This window comes from Haemaphysalis longicornis, unplaced genomic scaffold (genome assembly GCF_048455015.1).
Source record: "Haemaphysalis longicornis isolate Haplotype H1 unplaced genomic scaffold, Haemaphysalis longicornis Haplotype H1 scaffold_3, whole genome shotgun sequence".
Lineage (NCBI taxonomy): Eukaryota > Metazoa > Arthropoda > Arachnida > Ixodida > Ixodidae > Haemaphysalis > Haemaphysalis longicornis.
The window spans coordinates 79,175,013-79,194,649 of NW_027526335.1; the positions used below are offsets into that span (position 1 = coordinate 79,175,013).

The following is a 19,637-nucleotide window of genomic DNA, read 5'->3' on the forward strand; positions in this document are numbered from 1 at the left end:
AGGGAGAACGCGGCGTGTCACATTGGAACAGTACGTATACGTAGTGTTCCAAGTCCCCCGATGCTGTCCCAGGAATCAGGACGGTCCCGCGAATGGCGGGATTCATCTCGCTCCCCGTTCTACGCCTTGCGTTTGAGAGGGCCAGGTCTTGGTGATGATTGCGAGGACGATGGGATGCTGTTTCGTACGTACAGATGAATACAAGAACGGGCAAGTCGGTGCTTGGGACCATGCATAAACATTATTCTATGATGGAGGGAACACAACGCGTCCACGTTAAAAGAACGAGTAGTAGTAAAATCTTTTATTTTAAAGAGTAGGACGACTGGTCGTGACTGGGAATGGAGATTGAAGGAGAGAGAAGATAAAAGAATGTGGTAAGTTTCTATAAGGGCTCAGTTAATTCCCAAAAGGTGAAAGAAACGGGCCAGTTCTTCGTGCCTTCAGTGTTCCTGGAAAGAGCTGTTGGTAGTCGTGGGTCCTGTTGTGGTGGTTCGCTGCGGAAATGTTCAAACCACTCGTGCCAGGCCGCTTTGAAGATGCTAAAGTGTGCAATCCGGGATAACAGTTGCGTGTCAAGTAGGAGTGAGTGAGTGATTGATTGATTGTGGGGGTTTAACGCGCCGACGCAACGCAGGCGATGAGGCGCGCTGTAGTGGAGGGCTCCGGATTAATTTTGACCACCTGGGTATCTTTAACGTGCGCCGAAATCTCGTACACACGGGTGTTATTGCTTTTCGCCTCCATCAGAAAAGAGGGGTGGGTGGTTGATCGATTAACATTCCGATTAATCGATTAATGCTTTAGTCGCGTTTAAATTTTTAAACAGTTTACGCGGCTGTAGTGATGTGAGCAATATGAACCAAGAGAGCCATGATAAAATCCTGCTTAAGCATGTCGGCGATCCTACTCATGTTCAAATAACCCACCTTAAGTCACAACACGAAACAATGTAGGTATGTTCCGGGATTATTGTGAAGATAGCGTAAAGTGATAGCCACCACGAACGGGAAAATTATTGTTCCAGACCGGCGAACGAGCCAAAAATACACGCGAAATACCTAAGTCGATCAGGGAGAAAATTAAGGTAACACCCATGCCCAGAAACATGCATTCCGCGTATCAAGAAGATAGACGAAAGAGCAGAGCCAAAGCCCTGCAAACCAGATACGGTGCACGGACAGACGGGCGGACCGAAGCAGCGGCATATCAGAGTAAAAGAGCTTACGCAGCAGTAGCGGTTGCTGAAAGCGGGATCCCAGTCTCGTGTTGCACGTTATCGAGTAGGGACGCGACGGAGGCCGGGGAGGTAGCCATGCCCTAGCAATGACCCGGCCGGAAACTAGAACGATAGTGAGCGACTCTAAATCGGCCATCAGAAATTTCGACCGAGGCAGGATCTCCAGCGCCGCTTAATTGGAGTATCCCCGCAAACCTAAAAAGCTTTCCAACCGAACAGTAGCATTAGTGTGGACACCAGCTCATTGGAACTCATTGGGAATGAGAAGAGAAAGCACATGCGACCGCCCGAGGTCGCCGCCAACACCGCCGCTGCTGATGTCGAGTCACCAGCCTCGGCCTTGCATGCCGAACCTCTTTCCCAAATGACGGCGAACGAAGGGCCGAGTGGCTACAGCGAAATCACGCAATATTACAGACTCGAGAGAAAGACACTACCTCCTGCGGATGCGTAACTAAGAAGAAAAGAGGAGATCTACTGGAGACGTTTGCAGACGGGAGTTTTCCAGAACCCAGGCCTATATAGTAAGTGGCATCCCAAAGTCTTCGATCCAACTTTTAAGAAATGTAAGGGTCGAGCGGACCTCGTCCACGTGGTGTGGACTTGTCCTTCGTACAACAAACCCCACCGAAACGTAGCATCCTGGGAGGCACTACTCCTCAGCCGAACCTCCGAAGCCCATCGCAAGATCATTGGTCTCACCCTAGAAGCCGCCAAGCCCCAAGGGATACCGGCCGACTGATGGGGGATGGGGGCACCTAACACTCCCTCTTTGACTGGTGTGTGATGAGGTTTTCACTGACTGACTGACTGACTGACTGTACCTAATATAAATATACAGGGTACAAAAAACTGCGAGTGGGCACTCATGCCGCTTTAGCGTTGCATACATCGACTGTGGCGTAAGAAAACCACGATTAATCGGTGTCCCCTGCAATGACAGCGAGTGCATATGATGCTGATTCAATAAACAGGGGGAACGACGAACGCGGAGATAAGCGCCCCGGCCACATCAGCGCCATGATTGATTGATTGTAGTGTTTAACGCGCCGACGCAACGCAGGCGATGAGGCGAGCCGTAGTGGAGGGCTCCGGGTTAATTTTGACCACCTGGGGATCTTTAACGTGCGCCGAAATCTCGTAGGCACGGGCGTTTTTGCTTTTCGTTTTTGTCATAAAAGCGGCCGCCGCAGCCGGGAATCGAACCCGCGACCTCGTGCTCAGCAGCGCAACGCCTTAGCCTCTGAGCCACCGCGGCGGGTATCAGCGCCATAATGATGACCTGCTTACGTCACCTGTGATGTCCGTGACCAGGCCAGAAAGCATACTGATATTATTTCTATTCTTGTGTTATTATTATTATTATTATTAGTATCTCAGTAAGGCGTTTGATGTTGTGAACCATCAGTTATTAATTAACAAGCTTGCTACGTCCGGTGTTGACGCAAGCCTTGTTGCCTTGTTGTCCAACTATCTCCTTCACCGGTCCTTTTACGCAGATGCAAACTGCAACAAGTCGTGTCGTGCAACCCTGTCGTGCAACAAGTCGTGCAACAAGTCGTGCAACCCTGCAACAAGTCGTGTACCTCAGGGTTCCGTGCTGGGTCCGCTATTGTTTTCTATCTTTATCAATGATGTGTCAACAGCATTAACAAAATCTTCATTTCTTCTCTATGCTGATGATATCAAACTATCTAGGCACATTAGCGGTGTTAAGGACTGCTGTTCGTTGCAGAGGGATGCGTCGGAATTATCGGTCTGGCGCAGAAAAAACTGTCTAATTTTGAACACCGTTAAAACAAAGGTTATCACGTACAGCCGGAAAACCCATCGTCTACTGTTTTCCTACAGCATTGAGGGAACTCCTCTGCAAAGGGTTGAGGAGATCAGGGACCTCGGGGTTCTTTTCGACAGTACCCTCTCTTTTTTTCCTCATATTAGGTTCATCACCCGGCGAGCGCTCCGAAGTCTTGGAAATGTGTGTCGGATTACAAAGGAATTCTCTTCTCCAGATCCATTCCTAATGTTATACAACGCAATATGTATCCCTCAGTTAGAATATATGTTTCTGTTGTCTGGAACGGCCTCTACCAATCTAATAGTGAATTAATAGAACGTGGGCAGAAGACGTTTTTATCCATATTTAAGCACCGTCATCACAATCAGTCCTCGTCCTGATTCTGACTTACCCATTGTTCCTTCCATCCCTTCCTTGAACTGCAGACGTATGCATGCAGATATCACATTTCTTCACAAAATTGTTCATGGTGACCTTTCATGCGCAGACTTGCTTAGCTGTTTAGAGTTTAGTGTTTCACAAAGGCCAGTCGCATCACCCGTTCTTGACCGCTGTGCTCAACTCGTATCATTCTCCTTTGCGCAGAATACAAAATTCTTACAACAGCTTCTTTGAACGCCTAGACATCTTTCAAAGTTCCTTGAAAATTTACCGTAATGCACTGTTCAATACAGTATGTTAGACATCCATGATGTCTCTGTCGTTCATTTCTTCTCGATTGCTGGAATTTAGTTTCTCCGCGGTTCTGTTTTTAACCAACTGATAATTGCCTATTTTTGAAACTGTTTCCTGTGATTTCTTCGTCTTATCATTTGTCTCTGTACTCTTGCCGTTGCTTTTAAACTTTGTTGCTCGGTGGTTTTTATGACTGCGGTGTTGTGTGGTCTTTACAACATGCACAGCCACAAAAGCGTCTCTTTTTTTCTTTTTTACCTGCACCCACCTTTCACTCCACCTGTGTTTTATTTGTGTCATTTTCACTACTTCAATTTGTGTGTGTCTCGTAGCTTGTTTGTTTCTTGCAATATGTTTCTTGTGTTTTGTTTTTATGTAACTATCCGTGCGCCAGCACTCAGGCCTTCGGCTGTTCCTGGGCACGTAAATAAACATGATTGATTGATTGATTGATTGATTGATTGATTGATTGATTGATTGATTGATTGATTGATTGATTGATTGATTGATTGATTGATTGATTGATTGATTGATTTTTAAAGTAATTTTTCATTTTCCTTCACAAACCAAAATGCGACCAATCAATCGATCAGTGAACCGAATAAAGCTTGCCGATTAATCGGGTTAAAATGTTTAATCGACGCCCAGCCCTAGTGGCAAGTTGTGCATCGGGGTGTGAACGGACGATGCCTGGCATAGGACCAAACCAGGTGGACAAAGACTGAAGGTCTCTTGGTATGGTAATAATGACCTTTTCTGGGCAGTTTTTTTCGACGTGTTCGTATTACTGTGCACGCACGCGTCACCGAATAACGAGCAGAGGGCGTCTCCGGAGCTCAGACATTCAGATTCCGAACAGCCCAACGCAACGAGCGGCTAAGGTCGCCGACAAGCTTCCGCTGTCCGAGTCTTCGGAAATAAAGTCTCTCTCTCTCTCTCTCTCTCTCTCTCTCTCTCTCTCTCTCTCTCTCTCTCTCTCTCTCTCTCTCTCTCTCTCTCTCTCTCTCTCTCTCTCTCTCTCTCTCTATCTGTCTTTCTGTCTGCCTATCTGTCTGTCTGTCTGTCTGTCTGTCTATCTATCTGTCTGTCTGTCTGTCTGTCTATCTATCTATCTATCTATCTATCTATCTATCTATCTATCTATCTATCTATCTATCTATCTATCTATCTATCTATCTATATCTCTTCGGTACAACGTAGAGAAGGGGACACGGAAAGTCACTGGACAGAAATTTTAATAAACACGGAAAGAAATTTTACGGACACGGAAAGGAATTTTGATGAGCAATGAACTGAAGCGGCCAAAGAAATTGAGAAGGGTCATGGGCGCCGGCGCATGTTCACTGGCGATTGCAACAGGGTGGCTTGGCCTGACGATGGGACGCGCCTTCGGGGCTGGCCGTATGCAGAAGTCCCCTGCACGGCACACGTATTAAGCACTGGTAACGGGTGAGTCCCCGGTGTTGGTCAGTGGGGCTGAGCACCAAGGCCCGAAGAAGTTTACGCCCGGGCTCTGGGACTGGATGGAGCGCCACGTCATCAGTAATAGGTGCTCCCGAAGCGGTGGCGATGCTCTGGAGGCCTGGCGGCGGATGCTGAAATGACATATCATTCTCGCTTTGACCGAAGTTCACTCTTTTATCAATATCTACCATAAAGTTTGCCTAATATGCTTAAGACAGCATACAGAATACAGCTCGGTATATTGCTGGCAATTGGGTTCGGTGATTGCGCAGAATTGTGATGTTCGAAAACTCAGACATATGCGTGTATACTTGCATAGGGTCTTCCGTTTCTGGGTTAAACCCTATAATACCGGCGTAACCCTCCTCCTAACCCTCTCCCCCCGTCCTGGATCGTTGTTTGTAAAAATTCCTATGCCAAATTTTCCCCCGAAAGTACCGCGTAAGATGCGGTACATCTGCGACAGCCAAACATATAATTTCGGCGAGCCTGTTTTACTATAGATTCTTTGTCACAAATTTCTGGTTTCTCTGGGCCATTAAGGTTGCGGCAGTGCCGCGGATAGTTTGACCCCTTCGACTTCCATCCGGATGGACTGAACCCGTGGGCCGTACTCGTGCTCCACCCAAACCCCCCCTTTCCCAGCTCTCCTCCCTTCCCCAACCATTTCCATCGCATGGCGCAAACGGAAAACCATGTGGAATAAACGTTTCAAACAAACGAAACGAAGGCGCTCTTAGACCCAGAAGGGGTCGTAGTCTGAAACAAAATTCGCCTGGAAAGTGAAACACGGATTGGAGGCAATAAGTTTTGCGGTAATTTTAAAACATGGGCAAAAAAGACGCCTCACTTAATTCTGGTGACGCCAACGACGGCCGCGTAAGCTTGCTTAGACGTGGGTTTCACTTCAGCATGCATTAAACGTTATGGTTTACGGTGTCACGTGACATACAAAGTCCTTAAGAAGAACTTGTTGTTGGGCGAGTGGGTGGGAACTTTTCGACATGGTTGAAGCGCTAAAAAATAGACCAACACAAGAAAGGTGACAAGACGGACGCTCCTGTCCTCTCAATAACGGTCCTGTCACGGTCCTTTCTATTACGGACGCGTGGGCTCGGACATGTAGGTTACATTAAAGTTTACATTGTTTCTTCGAAGTTAGCTTTAGCGGCAGAGTGCCATGAGAGTGTTGTGGACACGGTGACTCGTGTCAACGCAGGCTCGTAAGTTGGGGGTCTCCTGGGTTCTCTATTGACGAACTACAGAGACTAACGAAATCTCAGTGGTATCTGAACGCAGCCTCGCGTTTATAGCTGGCAACTAAATGTCATCAACTCTTTCGAACAAAGAATACCGCAGGCACTGGTGGCAAAACAGAAATGGCTTACAGGCACTCAGGCAGTTTGGTTAATAAGAAGGAGGCTTAGAAACGAACACAACAGCCCTTTTGCACGCACGCACGCGCGCGCGCACGCACACACTTGTCTGTAGTCGCACACCTTGGTTCCCGCCCGTGCAGAGCGCATCATGGCGAGACTGGTCTCCTGGCGGAGCACTGGCAACCCTGGCACCAGCTCCGCTGCCGTATCCCTGCAACCGCTCCAGCTGGTCGCGCAGTTCCTCGATACATTGGCGCATCTTGGCGCGCTCCCGCTCTGCTCCTGCGCTCACACCACAGGGGTGGCAGGCGGGCACCAATGCGTCTCACGACACCCCCGGCACCCACGTTACGACGGAGCCAATCCCTCTCTAGGAGAGTATACAGTATTTGCACGGTTATAACGATACAAACGGACACAAAACTCTAAACCCTCAAAACCGAAACCGCCGACTGGAAACCGAAACGAAGCGGCTGAATGAATGATGGACGCTTAGTTTAAACGCAAAGTAATCATCTTGGCGGAAACGTATGTTCGTGATGGGCGAAATTAAAGGGACCACATTTTCAAGTGCTAAGCTTCATGGAAGGGCCCTGGCTGCCCACAGCATGTTCCAATTTATGTTCAATTAAATGTTTCGTGCAACTTTGAGGCGTGTCTTAACGTTGTTATTTTGTGTGGGCAGTAGAATCAGCGCCAAGATGTTTTTAGTGTTTCCGGGTGTTGAATTCTACTGCGGGTTATAACTGGGGTTACGTTAGAATCGTGAAAATATGGTAGCAACGCCTCATACCTCGACACAGCCCCATGAACGCAGCTCCGCTTAGTGAGATGCCATGTGCGATCGGTCGTCCTCAGGGAGCTGAACGTAGTTATATCGGGAACCTTTGACAACACTGTTGGGTCCCTGTGTATATTTTTTGTTTGTTTAAATAAAGACTTCAACTTCAACTTCAATATCCCTGCACGTTGCCATCAAGACGTGAGTGGGCATCTCTTTTTTTAAAAAAAATCAGGCTATATTAACCATACTACCGAAATTCAGGCAGCACGGAATGTGTGGATCAGTATTAACCAATGCGGCCAGATGCACATACTGTATTTTCGCGCGCATAACCCACACTAAAAATGCGAAAATTCCAGGGGTGAAGTAGAGGTGCGGATTATACGCGAGGTATTTTCCTTGGTGCAGCTTCTCCGCACTGCGCGTTGGGCCGTGATGCCCCTACATCACTAATAGCGACTAGGCCACTGTTATACCATCGAAAGTGCCTATTTTGCACACACAGCCCAACAATATACCAACCTGAAACAATGTATGCGGCAAGTCATCCAGCTACGCAGTCAGCTAGATAAGTTATTTTGCATAAACAAATGTGTAATGTTGCTTGAGTAGTAGCTTTGGTCCATCCTTTCACGTATAAAATATGCGGACAATACACAGGGATATATTTTTATTCGTAGACGGAAAGTGAGGGTGCGGGTTATATGCAGGGGCGGGTTATAAACGCGAAAATACAGCGTACGTGTGTGTGTGTGCGAGTGTGTGTGTGTGTGTGCGAGTGTGTGTGTGTGTGTGTGTGTGTGTGCGTGCGTGCGTGCGTGCGTGCGTGCGTGTGTGTGTGTGTGTGTGTGTGTGTGTGTGTGTGTGTGTGTGTGTGTGTGTGTGTGTGTGTGTGTGTGTGTGTGTGTGTGTGTGTGTGTGTGTGCACGTGTGCATGTGCGTGTGCGTGTGTGTCGAGCACTTTCACAGAGGGAATTTTTCACAGTCGCTTCGGAACTGCAGCAAGGACGCGTGATCATACGGAAAACCTTTGTTTAGGAGCCCAATAGCGCACTGGAGGCCTTTCAAAAGTTAGACATCTAAATGTTCGCGCAATTTGAAAAACACGAAAAGAATTCACCCGCTTTGGAATGCGGTGCTGCAGGCGTCGCACCCCATCCCTCACCAACCCAGTGCTGCACGCATCTGGCGCTGCGTCACTTACCCTGCAGGTGCTCCTTCAGCACTGAAAGAAAAGAGGGCGGGTGTGCTTGAGCATCCTGCAGCGTTGCTCATGCAAACTGAAAAGAACAACTAAAGGAACTTCAATAAACGAAGCTGTTGGGCAAGTTGGTGCATAATGATCGAAAAATAGGGCGCGACTTAGACAACGACACGATAAGGAACGACAGGACACGCGCTCACTCGCAACTAACATTTACTTGAAACATCGTCTCGTAGTTATACAGAAATCATCACTGGGAGGATACGCACTGGAATAAACTACGCAGAAAGACCCAAACAGATGCTAGCCACAATCAAAGTGAAGTTTCCAAAAACTCGGACTCAGTGGCACGCAAAAGTACAGATGTGTCGCTGCCGCACCTGTCCCCCCCCCCCCCCCCCTTTTTTTTTTTTCTTAATATAAAAGGCTTCCAAGAGCTCCCTCGCTTTAATATACTATGACCGGGCACTCGAGCACAGTTCTTCACTTAACAATAATATGCGCGCGCATTTACCCGCGAATTGTGAAGATTGCAGGCAGTTTCAGCTTTTTGGAAACAAAATTTAGACCTTTCTTTGAGCAGATTCGAATGCTCAGCAGGAGTGATAGTATAGCAGCGAGGGAGCTCTTGGCACTCTTGGACTCCTTTTATATAAAAAAAGGGGGGAAGGGGGGGGGGGGGGGGGGGGCAAGTGCGGCAGCGACACATCTGTGCTTTTGCGTGCCACTGAGTTTGAATTTTTGGAAACATCACTTTGATTGTGGCTATCAACCGTTTGGGTCTTTCTGCGTAGTTTATTCCAGTGCGTATCCTCCCAGGGATAATACCTGCATACATACGAGACGATGTTTCAATAAATATTAGTTGCGAGTGAGCGCGTGTCCTGTCGTTCTTCCTCGTGCCGTTGTCTAATAACCCTGCTACACTAGGGTCCAAATGTCACTTGAACCAAATGTCATTTGACTCAAATGGGTTGCTTCTAAGGCCATTCAGAATCCGCCGTGCTACACTACAATTTCGATGGCATTTAAAAGCTTTCAGAACTGTTCGCTGTGCTGTAGTGGCGCTGTTGTTGCTCCGTTCCGTTTTCGTACACTAATACAACAATCAAACTTAGGAGCAGTCTGAGGCAGTAAAATAATATCAAATTAGAAGAGACACCAGTTTTGACTCTAACGCGGTAACTGTTTGCGTTTTTTTTTTTTTTTGCAACTGACCCACTGGTTTTAAGAGTATGAAAATTAAATATGTTGATTTCATATTGTAAGTAAATAAATAGTGACCAAAGTTCCACAAACAACAATATTTTGTTTGTTTTACGTACGGAAGTATTGTATTTTTTATTGCCGATCGAAGACGCTGCGTCCGAGAGTGCTGGAAATGGCATTTGAAATCCCAAATGTCTCTCTCGGTGCTCATTTGGCTCGAATGTCATTTGAGCTAAATGGCATTTGAAAACCTAGTGTAGCAGCACAACTTGGCATTTGAGTCAAATGACATTTGGTTCAAATGACATTTGGACCCTAGTGTAGCAGGGGTATAAGTCGCGCTCTATTTTTAAATCATAACAATTAAAGGGCATGCCTCCGAGGTTTGGAGCCAGGAATACATCACACAAATTCACGCTGAACGACAGAAAATACAACGAATTTGCATCCCGGACCTGTGGCCGATCCAAAGGCGACGAGGAAATTGGACTGTATACAGTCTTGCTTTTCAATCTTTCCCTTTTCTGGTCATGCCCTGAGTAATCCCCCTTTGGCCTTGTGCCCTCGATCGCACCGCCAAGAGGTCCGTCTAGATCCGCCTCATACACCGGCTGAACACAGACCAAATCCAGATCCCCGTTGGCGGCCCACCTCTGCACTCCTTGGTGGTCCTGTCGACGGCCTGCTCGAGCTGCGCGGTCCTCTGGCGGCTCCGCTCCAGCGCGGCTTCCAGACAGGCGCCCTGCTGTCCCATCTGGTACGACCAGAATGACAGCGCCCGGTTGCACGCGTCCATGATCGTGTCTGGGTTGTGGCCAGCCAGTACCATCTGCGTGCGCGCGCGCCGAATGGAGTTCTGAGCATGCATGCACAGCCAATCGTATTGCATATTGCCACACCGCGGCTACAACTAAAAGCTAAACTGCTCGAGAAATTTTCTCAGTCCAAAAAAGCTCTGTCCTTGTACGAGGCACAAATCAGGACGAATCTTACAGGAGAGCTAAGCATCCATATATATATATATATATATATATATATATATACGACATCTTTGACCACCCTGCCCTTCACCACCCTGCGTATTACGGCGATTTATATTTTCCTTGTCCTTTATTTGTTGAAAATGTATCCCTCTTTCGCCATGTTCAAGTCAGCAAATGGTGTATCTTCAAATTTACCTCACCCTGTACCACGATATATGTGATTTCATTTATATTTTTTGTTGTTGCACTGACCCTGCCTGTAAACTGTATGTTATCTGTCCTGTACTTTCCCGATTTCCCCCCTTACCCAATGCCCTGTCCTGGGGCCTGTAAGGTTTTTTTTTAATAAAGAAAGACCCAATCCCCCCTTTCCGGCTCCTGGTCCCTCTAGTCTTCATAAAAAAAAAAAAACTTTCACTTACTTACAAGTATTCACAGGTATGCCTGTGAAGCTACCTCCCGATGCTCCGCGTGACCTTGAAGCGCGAGCATAGTAGCAAAGGGTGGCCGTCAATGCCAGTGCACCTCAGATGACGTAAATGAGCTAAAAGACGCAACCACGCTACGCGGAGAAATCCGCCATCGTCGGCGTCAACTCTCCGAATACATGACGGCAGGAGCGAGCAGCGACACAACGCGTACGAAACAGATAGAAGAAGCCACTCTCGAAAGCGCAAGGCGGAAGCTTATCGCGAAGAAAATCGCGTCAAGCGGCAAGAAGACGCAATTCTTCGAGAACGCAGGGCGGAGGTAAAGCGTCCCAGTCTCTCAACTGGACATTTATGTTTTCGCATTCAGATCCCCGAAGAAGTGCTTAGGGGTCCTCTGACCATTCTGGGACCCCGAGTCAAGTGCAATTACACAATATTGTGGTTAAAGTCGTCACTTTCAGTTTCGGGTGTGTCGGGACCAAAAAGGGAAGGGTTTTGCGCCTTTCGTGTAGGAGACATTTCGCTTAGATGCCATACAGACCCGGCCTAACCTACCCCCCAGCTGCTTACGCGCATTGATTTGTCATTATCCTAGAATGTGCCTGCCGTTGCGAGTGTGCTGATGAGTGCATGTCATAGCTAGCGACCACAAAGCCATAGGACCGCCGTTACTTACAATGAGGAACGCTACATTTGATGAGATTCCAGGAAAGATGCAAGTGCAGCAGAAATTGAAGATGCGGAAGCAGATTAGTGACTGGAGCGCAGTGATTCGACACGCCACCGTGATTTTTGGTGCAAAATGTTCTATTAGGGAAGGCACGCATAGGCTTAAATTGCGCGTGCAGCTGTATATACTCACCGCTCGGAAGTGTTCCGGTGGATCCAGGTCGACACGCACGAGGTCATACTTTCCCGGCAGCTGGACTCCGCCTGGTGGGCGAAGGCATGTTCATCATCATCGACATCATCAGCCTGTTTATGCCCACGGCAGGCCGAAGGCCCCTGACCTCCAATCGTTCCTGTCCTCCCCACCGGATTCACTTCTTTGCCGCCGAATCTTCTTATTCTTCCCACCCATTGGGTTTACGGTCTTCCTCAGCTCGTATACTCAAACCTCTCGCTAACCACTCTGTTACACTTGTGGTCTATCGCATTATATGTACAGCTCGAGTCAAGACAGGAGCGATTAACAAATGTCAACAGAGCAACGCGATTTCTCCTTCAATCAAGGAAAGAGCTGTTCTGAACTGTGACCTTGCGTTCAGAACACCCACCCATGACCAGCAATGGCTACCGACTTGTGGATATTCTCACGATAACCGCGGTACACTCGAAAACGCGATCTTCTCCTATGGTAGCAGCAGTTGGTTGTTCGAGTCATATTTGGGGGAGCTTTGAAATATAGGGCTCGTAGTTAACGACTATGGCTTTATGCTCTGTGAATCTTTGTTGTATATACTATGGAGGGAGAAATCACGTTCACAATGGCAGGACATAAAACCAGTCAATCAATTCAGAACTTTTTTTCCCGCCTTGAATTCCGCATTGAAGACGAATTAACGATAATTTACATGCAGGAAAGCTGTTCGTTCATACAACATAAAAGGAACCAAGACATTTAAATGCGTCAGCCCGATTGCTATCACTGTCCCTAAGTGCTGCAATTTAATCTCCTCTTATCGCGGCGCAATATTTACGCCAAGCGACGTCGCATCAAGCATTATCCCATCATGCTCTAGCACTGAGGTCGCGAACCACTCGGGCATCCACCTCGCACTATAAAACCGACCCCGAAAGAATATTTCACGTCACTTTCAGCCCTTAATTACTGCACCCCAGGTGCATCTTCATGGATTTTGTGATTAACCTCTGGTCTCAATAAAATATGCTGTTGGGCTAGAACGACGAGACAGATGCGCTTCTCTATCTCGTCGTTCTTCGTTTTTTTCTGTCGTGGTTTGTAGCGCTCTTTTTCTTGCAGCACTGCAATCTCAACTTCGAGGAAGGCCTCTGACCGAGTACCGTTGAGCCGCAGAGCCCGGGGAGCGGGCCACTGCTACAGTGTTTTGGAACTACAGTCAAACCCGGTTATAGCGAACTGAAATATGCTCAGTGATTACTTCGATATATCCAATAGTTCGATATAGCGAAACCCACCGATAACGATTTTTTTTTTTTTGTGACGAGTTCGCAATACGCGGGACACCCCCTCCTCATCCCCGCTTGTGGAACCCAACCCAATTATGTCGTTACCATACACAAAACAATCCATTTATTGTAAGCAATAAGGCTACATACCTCCCACCTCAACTGCCTGCTTCGCAAAAAAGAGGTGATTCTTGTTTTCACTTCAATTTTGGCTACGTCAACTAGCACAGAATTCGAGTCCATGTCCTTCAATATCGGAAGCAATACCGGCGGAGCATATCAACTACCGAAACGCTTCATTAAGCGGCGGACAGCTTTCACCCGCGCCATCCTCTGCCACTTTGGTGCTTTCATGCGCCAGCTGCCATGACATCGGCGACGGTGTCTGCGTCAGAGGGGCTCACAGTGACGGCAACATGGTAGTCGAAGGCACTCAGGAAATCCCCCAAGGAATTCTATGGTCTCGTTTTATTGTGCCGAGTTGCAGTCATAAACCATTTCCAACTAGCCCGGCTTCCCACTCTGCTTCAGTTACGAAAATTGTCCGGCGTCAAGTCGCTTTATGTGAGGCTCAACGTCTCAACCGCGGCGAATCAACGTCTCAATTACCGCTGTGAGAGCATGCGTTTCGGCGGTAATCCTAGGTTCACCGCGAGTTCGATATATCCGATGTGAACTTCGTTACAAAGAATCTGTTTCGCGTGTATTTTCCTAACTAATTTGTTTTTGTTCGATATATAGCATAATTCGCTCTATCCGGGTTCGTTATAATCGGGTTTGACTCCCGCTCCTGCTAAACCGCTACCTTCCTAACTCTATCCCGCGCGGCAAGAACTTCTGCAGCCGTCAAACCGATTTGGGGAGTGGGCGGAGGGGATTTCGGAGTGGCAACGTGGTTGTGCGTCCGCGCGTGCGGAGAAGGGGTGAGGGGTCTGGAGAGAGTGGGGGATGAGGGGGTAAAATGAATTCAGTTCGTCAACTCACATCTGTTACACTGCTAACGCAGACGACACCGCATCCGTCGGAATGGTCGCCCCAAGGACACCGAGCATCAAGATACAGTCGTGCGCAAAGTGCACGCGCGTGCGTTAACTCTCCTGTCGAAGCAGTTCTTCATTGCCCTTTCTTGACGTGCGCTAGAGGTAGGGTAGGGACACCTATAGCGGTCAAGTAATAGAAGCAGCCTCAACCTATTAATTACCAACCATCGCCAATGCAATGATAATCGCATTTACTATACCACAATGGGGGGGGGGGGGGGGGCGTTCTGCCCTCGCTTTTTTCTGCACCAACTGCTGTGGCAATCATGGACATGCAGCCTTCACACCGACTTTGTTTGGTCTTTCCGTTCGCAGCGCAACATGCAGACCGGGCTCACGTTCGTGCGCGTACTGCTTCGTATACCGCGGCTGCGATTCAATGAGGCGATGGCCGATTCGGAAAAGGCAAAACAGAGGAAAAAAACGGCTACGGTTTAGCTCAGCTAACCTTGGATATGCAAAGCAAAAGCTTGGCTTAGCCTGGCTGAGTCTTGCTTTCACTTGGTTAAACCTTTGATTTAGCTGTATTGCCGACCCCGCCTCAAAGCCGTTCGGTTCCGTGCAACGCTCACAGAAGGAAACCTGGCGAACGCGGCGTTCATTCATGGCGAACGCACCGTTTTTTTTCACCGGGCGCGAGACGAATCACGTTTCCCGAAACGACCCAGCGCCGCATGCATGGGAGGCTGCGGGGGTGGTCGGTGCCTCGGCCGCAGCGGCGGTGGCGACCGCTGTCGGCGCCCGCAGGCGCCAACAGCGGGTCCGGCGAATCACACGATGCGCTTAGAGGGGTGTGTCGCCGGGGGTGTGTCTCCCGTCAAAAGGTGACCTTGCGCATCCTCCACGAAATCGCTGGACGAAAGTAGTAAAGCTTCGCTTTAAAAGGCGTACTTACAGGCTGGACAGACGGGACGGGAGGTCAGCTCGCGAGACGCGTCTTCCTCACAAAACACATCTGCGAACAGCTGCTAAGGAAGCGCTTATTTCAGACGCTTTGCTTAATTATCCGTTCAATCTTTGGACAGCTGTAGGCCGATCATGCTTCACTTGACCGGTTTTAAGATTGACCTGTTGTGATAAAAAGAAACAAGGCAAATGCGGCTTTCCTCGCTTGTGATAAAATCGACTATAATTTCACATCCTTCCGCATAGCCCGTCCCCCCAATAGTGGCCCCTCCTAAAACCTCATAGCATAGCATAGCATTGGATGAGGCGACGCTATACCAATGTCGTTAATGTGTGGCCCGAAAGCTTTCAATACGCACCTTGGACGCTGCGATTGGCACAAGCCTCTCAAACGAGATCTATTTCAATGACCTACTACACTCTCCCCTTTGCTTTCCGAGCTTTCTTGACTGCCAACCCTTATTTCTCTCTCTCACACACACACACACACACACACACACACACACATATATATATATATATATATATATATATATATATATATATATATATATATATATATATATATATATATATATATATATATATATATTTATAGCGAATCAGAATAAGAAATGAGGGACTCGTTGGATCGTTGGACTAAGACAGAAATAAGGGTTGGCAGTCAAGAAAGCTCGGAAAGCAAAGGGGAGAGTGTAGTAGGTCATTGAAACAGATCAAGAAAGAAAGAAAGAAAGAAAGAAAGAATTTTTTCTCCACTTTCTTTCTTTCTTTCCAAATTCTTGATATATTGCAGCAAAGAAATGCGGATTGTTGATATTACGACGCACATGCTTACAAGTAGTTTGATTTGACAGGTAGCTTGCTTAACTACCCCTAACCTTCCCTCGTTACTGGGAGGTAGTGTCAACCAAATTATATTCATCCACAATGAAGTCATCACGAAAAGGATACGAGAGCAGGAAGTAACCTGTAAAAGAAAAAAAAAAGAAATCTCAGTGTTGAGTTCTCTTTAGAAGGGGTTGGTGAGATTGTAGAATATATGACGACAGGTGATCAACATATTATACGGACGCAAACGCACGCACACATGTAGTACGCATTTGCGCTTGTATGAATGACAGAACACGGCGGACCAAGGTCCTGCTCCCCAGAGACACCGGCGTGCGCGCTAAACGCAAGCCCAAAACCCCCAAGGACGGCTTGGGTTCTGCGCATGCGCAGTACGACTCCCCAAGACGCTTGGGGGCCCCAGAGCGTTGGGGACCCCTATTCTAAAATTCCCTACTGTCTACTTCAGCCAGCTCTGTCCTAAAGACATAAATGGCCCGCCGCCCTCTCCCCCCCCCCTCCCCCATTCCCGGCCGAGACGCCAGCTGCTGTTGCTGCTGCTGCAGATGATGTTCCTTGCATCGACGAAAACGCTTGTTCCGAATAGATAGAAAGATTGAAACTGTTAATTCGGACGTTTTGCAAATCGCTCTGCAACTTTATAATTGGGATTTTTTGTCCAGCTTCGTTGGTTCCGAAGTTCACCAATTAAAACTGACTAATTATCTAATTAAGCAAAATACAAAAAATAGATTTACAGAGAAAAGTGAGCAACAGGTTAGAGTGCATCGGCATATTTTTAAACTCTGGCTAAAGCTGAAACACCCTGTGTGTGCGTGTGCGCGTATGCGCGCATGTGCGTGTGCGCGCGCGCGCGTTCTTTGTGTGTGTGTGTGTGTGTATGTGTGTGTGCGCGCGCGCGTGTGTATGTGTGTGTACGTGTGTGTGAACATATCTGAGCATGCCTTCGGCTGTACTCTCGTGCCTTTATATTTCGATGTAAACTATACCCATCTTATTCATGTAAATAAAGGTATTGTTTGAAAAAAAAAAAAAACGTAGGCTGGGTGGCGCAATCGGATAGATCGTCGGCTTCACAACGCGAGGGATCCTGCAGGTTCGATGGACAAGAGCTCGAGCTGTACGGTGGGCCGCTTCATTGGCGTCTGTTCCCGTGTGGGCCGGGGTCCACAGCAGAGCCACGGGGTGGGATGGTGTTTCCGACGACGGAAAGCGTTTTGATCTTTCACTTGACCCACGATCATCGTCATTGTCAGAGAAAGTTGGCTTTCTTGTAGAGCGTTTTCGACACGACATATGCCATGTCATCACTGAGACGTATAAAGCTTCGCTTTAATGGTTACGCCAGCGGTAACCGCGCCTGAACCGGCCAACCTGAACTGGCCAGCGATAAGCGCCTGAAAGCAGTAACGAAGTTTGTTTTGGGACCAAACTCATGTCCTTCGCGCATTGATGCTATACGACCAACGCTTTGCGAAGATGACGTACCCAGGCGACGGTGGTCAGCCGCTTCCGACATTTAGCCAGGTTGCAGGTCAGCGCAGCTGCCATTCTTTCTTATTCCTTTCCCTTGCGGCTGCTTTGTTGCTCCTGGGAATAAAAAGAAATGAAGATAGTGAAGGGCCAAATAACGAGCGTAAAAGATTATTATTTTTCATAGGCATGGCCCCAGTGCTCTTGACAGCAGCATTTTTGGTACCACTTTTCTTCGTGCTGAATCCACTGATACGAATCACTGGTATATCCAGCATCTCATGTAATGTGAGACAAAGGACGCACTCACTGCACCTTGCACTCGAAGTTCGTCTGTGTACCAGAATATTTTGATCGAAAGCCGTACCAATGGGACTTCCGCTGCCCTATAGCTATAATTGGTGGTTTTCAACACTACCATAGCACAGTTGGTAAATTCTGTAACAGTGATAAAATATGCATTAAATTTAGGAATTAAGGGGTTGGGGACGTGTCTTCGTTCCCACTCACTAGTTGCTTGAGCGCCTTCCTAACGCTCCACAAGAAACATACACTAATGCAAATGGACGAATCTCCAGACGATACCATGCACAAAAGCGTAACGCACTTTTACCACTTTTCTGGCGAGCACATTAGCGATCACTATTTTCTTGTTGTCGAATTAAATCTTAAAACAACGCACGAAATCACGTGACAAAAAACCTGCAATTTCAGGATTTGAGGAAGGAACGCCCGCGCAACGTCGAAGGGCCAAATCCAACTTTGAACCACAGCGTGCCCCGCTCGGAAAGTTACCATGGTAAGGCCAAAAATCTATGCGAGAGTTTCGAAAAGTATTTTATTCTGTAAAAACTAATTTTTTCTTAACCCAAGCGGCGCCTACAAACACAGACGTATCACAATCACACTCGCCTTCACTATGTCTCCCCCACTCCATTCAACTGCCCATGCTGCAACTCTCCCAACACCACCAGCCACCTAGTTTGGACATGTCCGTCCAATCCCCCCCTCCCCACTCCTCTCTCCCCCTCTCCTGAGCATTGGGAGCGCGCGCTGCGCTGCAGCCAGCTCGAAGAACAGGAAGCCCTGATTCTCCGGGCGAAGACTGCAGCCACAGCCCGCGGCCTACCGGAATAGGATGGCCACCCAGTGCTCCACTTTTTAACCCTACTCCCTTCCCCTCTTTTCTTAATAAACGTTTTCAACAACAACAACAACAACAACAACCCAAGGGAAAATGGTAGCTGGTCCAAACTGGTTTATGGTTAGATTCCCAGCTGAAACTAGCTGGTCCCAACTGGTATCAGCTAGGGTCAGGGCCTAGCTTGGAATTTAACCATAAATCAGCTAGTACCAGCTACATTTTCTCTTGGGATCCATGTGCATCAAAGCATTAATAAAGTAAGATGTGTTCTAGATTGCAGATCGACTTTTATTGGCTTGTTTCTAAAATTTTGTTCACGTTCGTCTGCGCACCCCATCCCATGCATGCTTTTTCAACTTTAGAAGAGGACGTGCCACAAAACAAAGAACACGGAGATTCATTTAAGGTAGTTGAACGGGTGCGTCTAATTCATGGAGTGCATTCCTGTTCTCCCCAAGGACGGGAGCATTACCCTTATTGAAATCTGGGCATCAAATCCGATTTAGACCACATAATTTGGTCATGCGCATACTTCTAGGAGCATAGAACACAGTCACGTCCCACCCCGTTTACCTTCTCTGAAATAGCAGAAAATGTGGGCTGACTGAACCTGACTGAAAAACTGTGAAGTGCAGCTAAGAACTGCAACTGATCCTACTCTATATCCCCTTCCCTCACAACCCCAACCACCCCTCAGTGGCTTCTACATGCCTGTCAAATAAAAGCAGCAACTAACATCCCTGTCCTGTGATATCATCTTCAAGAATACATAAATGCGCTTGAGAGCTCATTTTCCAGCACCACTGTTCGGTTATTGTCTATATTTCAGCCCACATGCTCCTCTGTCATTGACAATACTTCTGTCATTGTCCTTCAAGGGCTAATAAACAACTCTGTTTTATCA

General features: G+C 47.7%; 1 protein-coding gene across 1 annotated transcript; it reads right to left on the minus strand.

Annotated features, from left to right (window-relative positions):
* Nucleotides 1-4,977: 4,977 nt before the first annotated feature.
* LOC144173305 (E3 ubiquitin-protein ligase CCNB1IP1-like) lies at nt 4,978-17,667 on the minus strand. Its single transcript, XM_077701787.1, has 8 exons — nt 17,605-17,667; nt 16,219-16,234; nt 15,254-15,313; nt 12,030-12,100; nt 10,405-10,582; nt 8,545-8,565; nt 6,677-6,838; nt 4,978-5,308 (listed from the first exon to the last, which is right to left on the minus strand). Exons 1-8 carry the CDS (start codon nt 17,665-17,667, stop codon nt 5,253-5,255), a joined length of 627 nt encoding a protein of 208 aa, XP_077557913.1. The 3' UTR covers nt 4,978-5,252.
* Between the last annotated feature and the right edge of the window lie 1,970 nt (nt 17,668-19,637).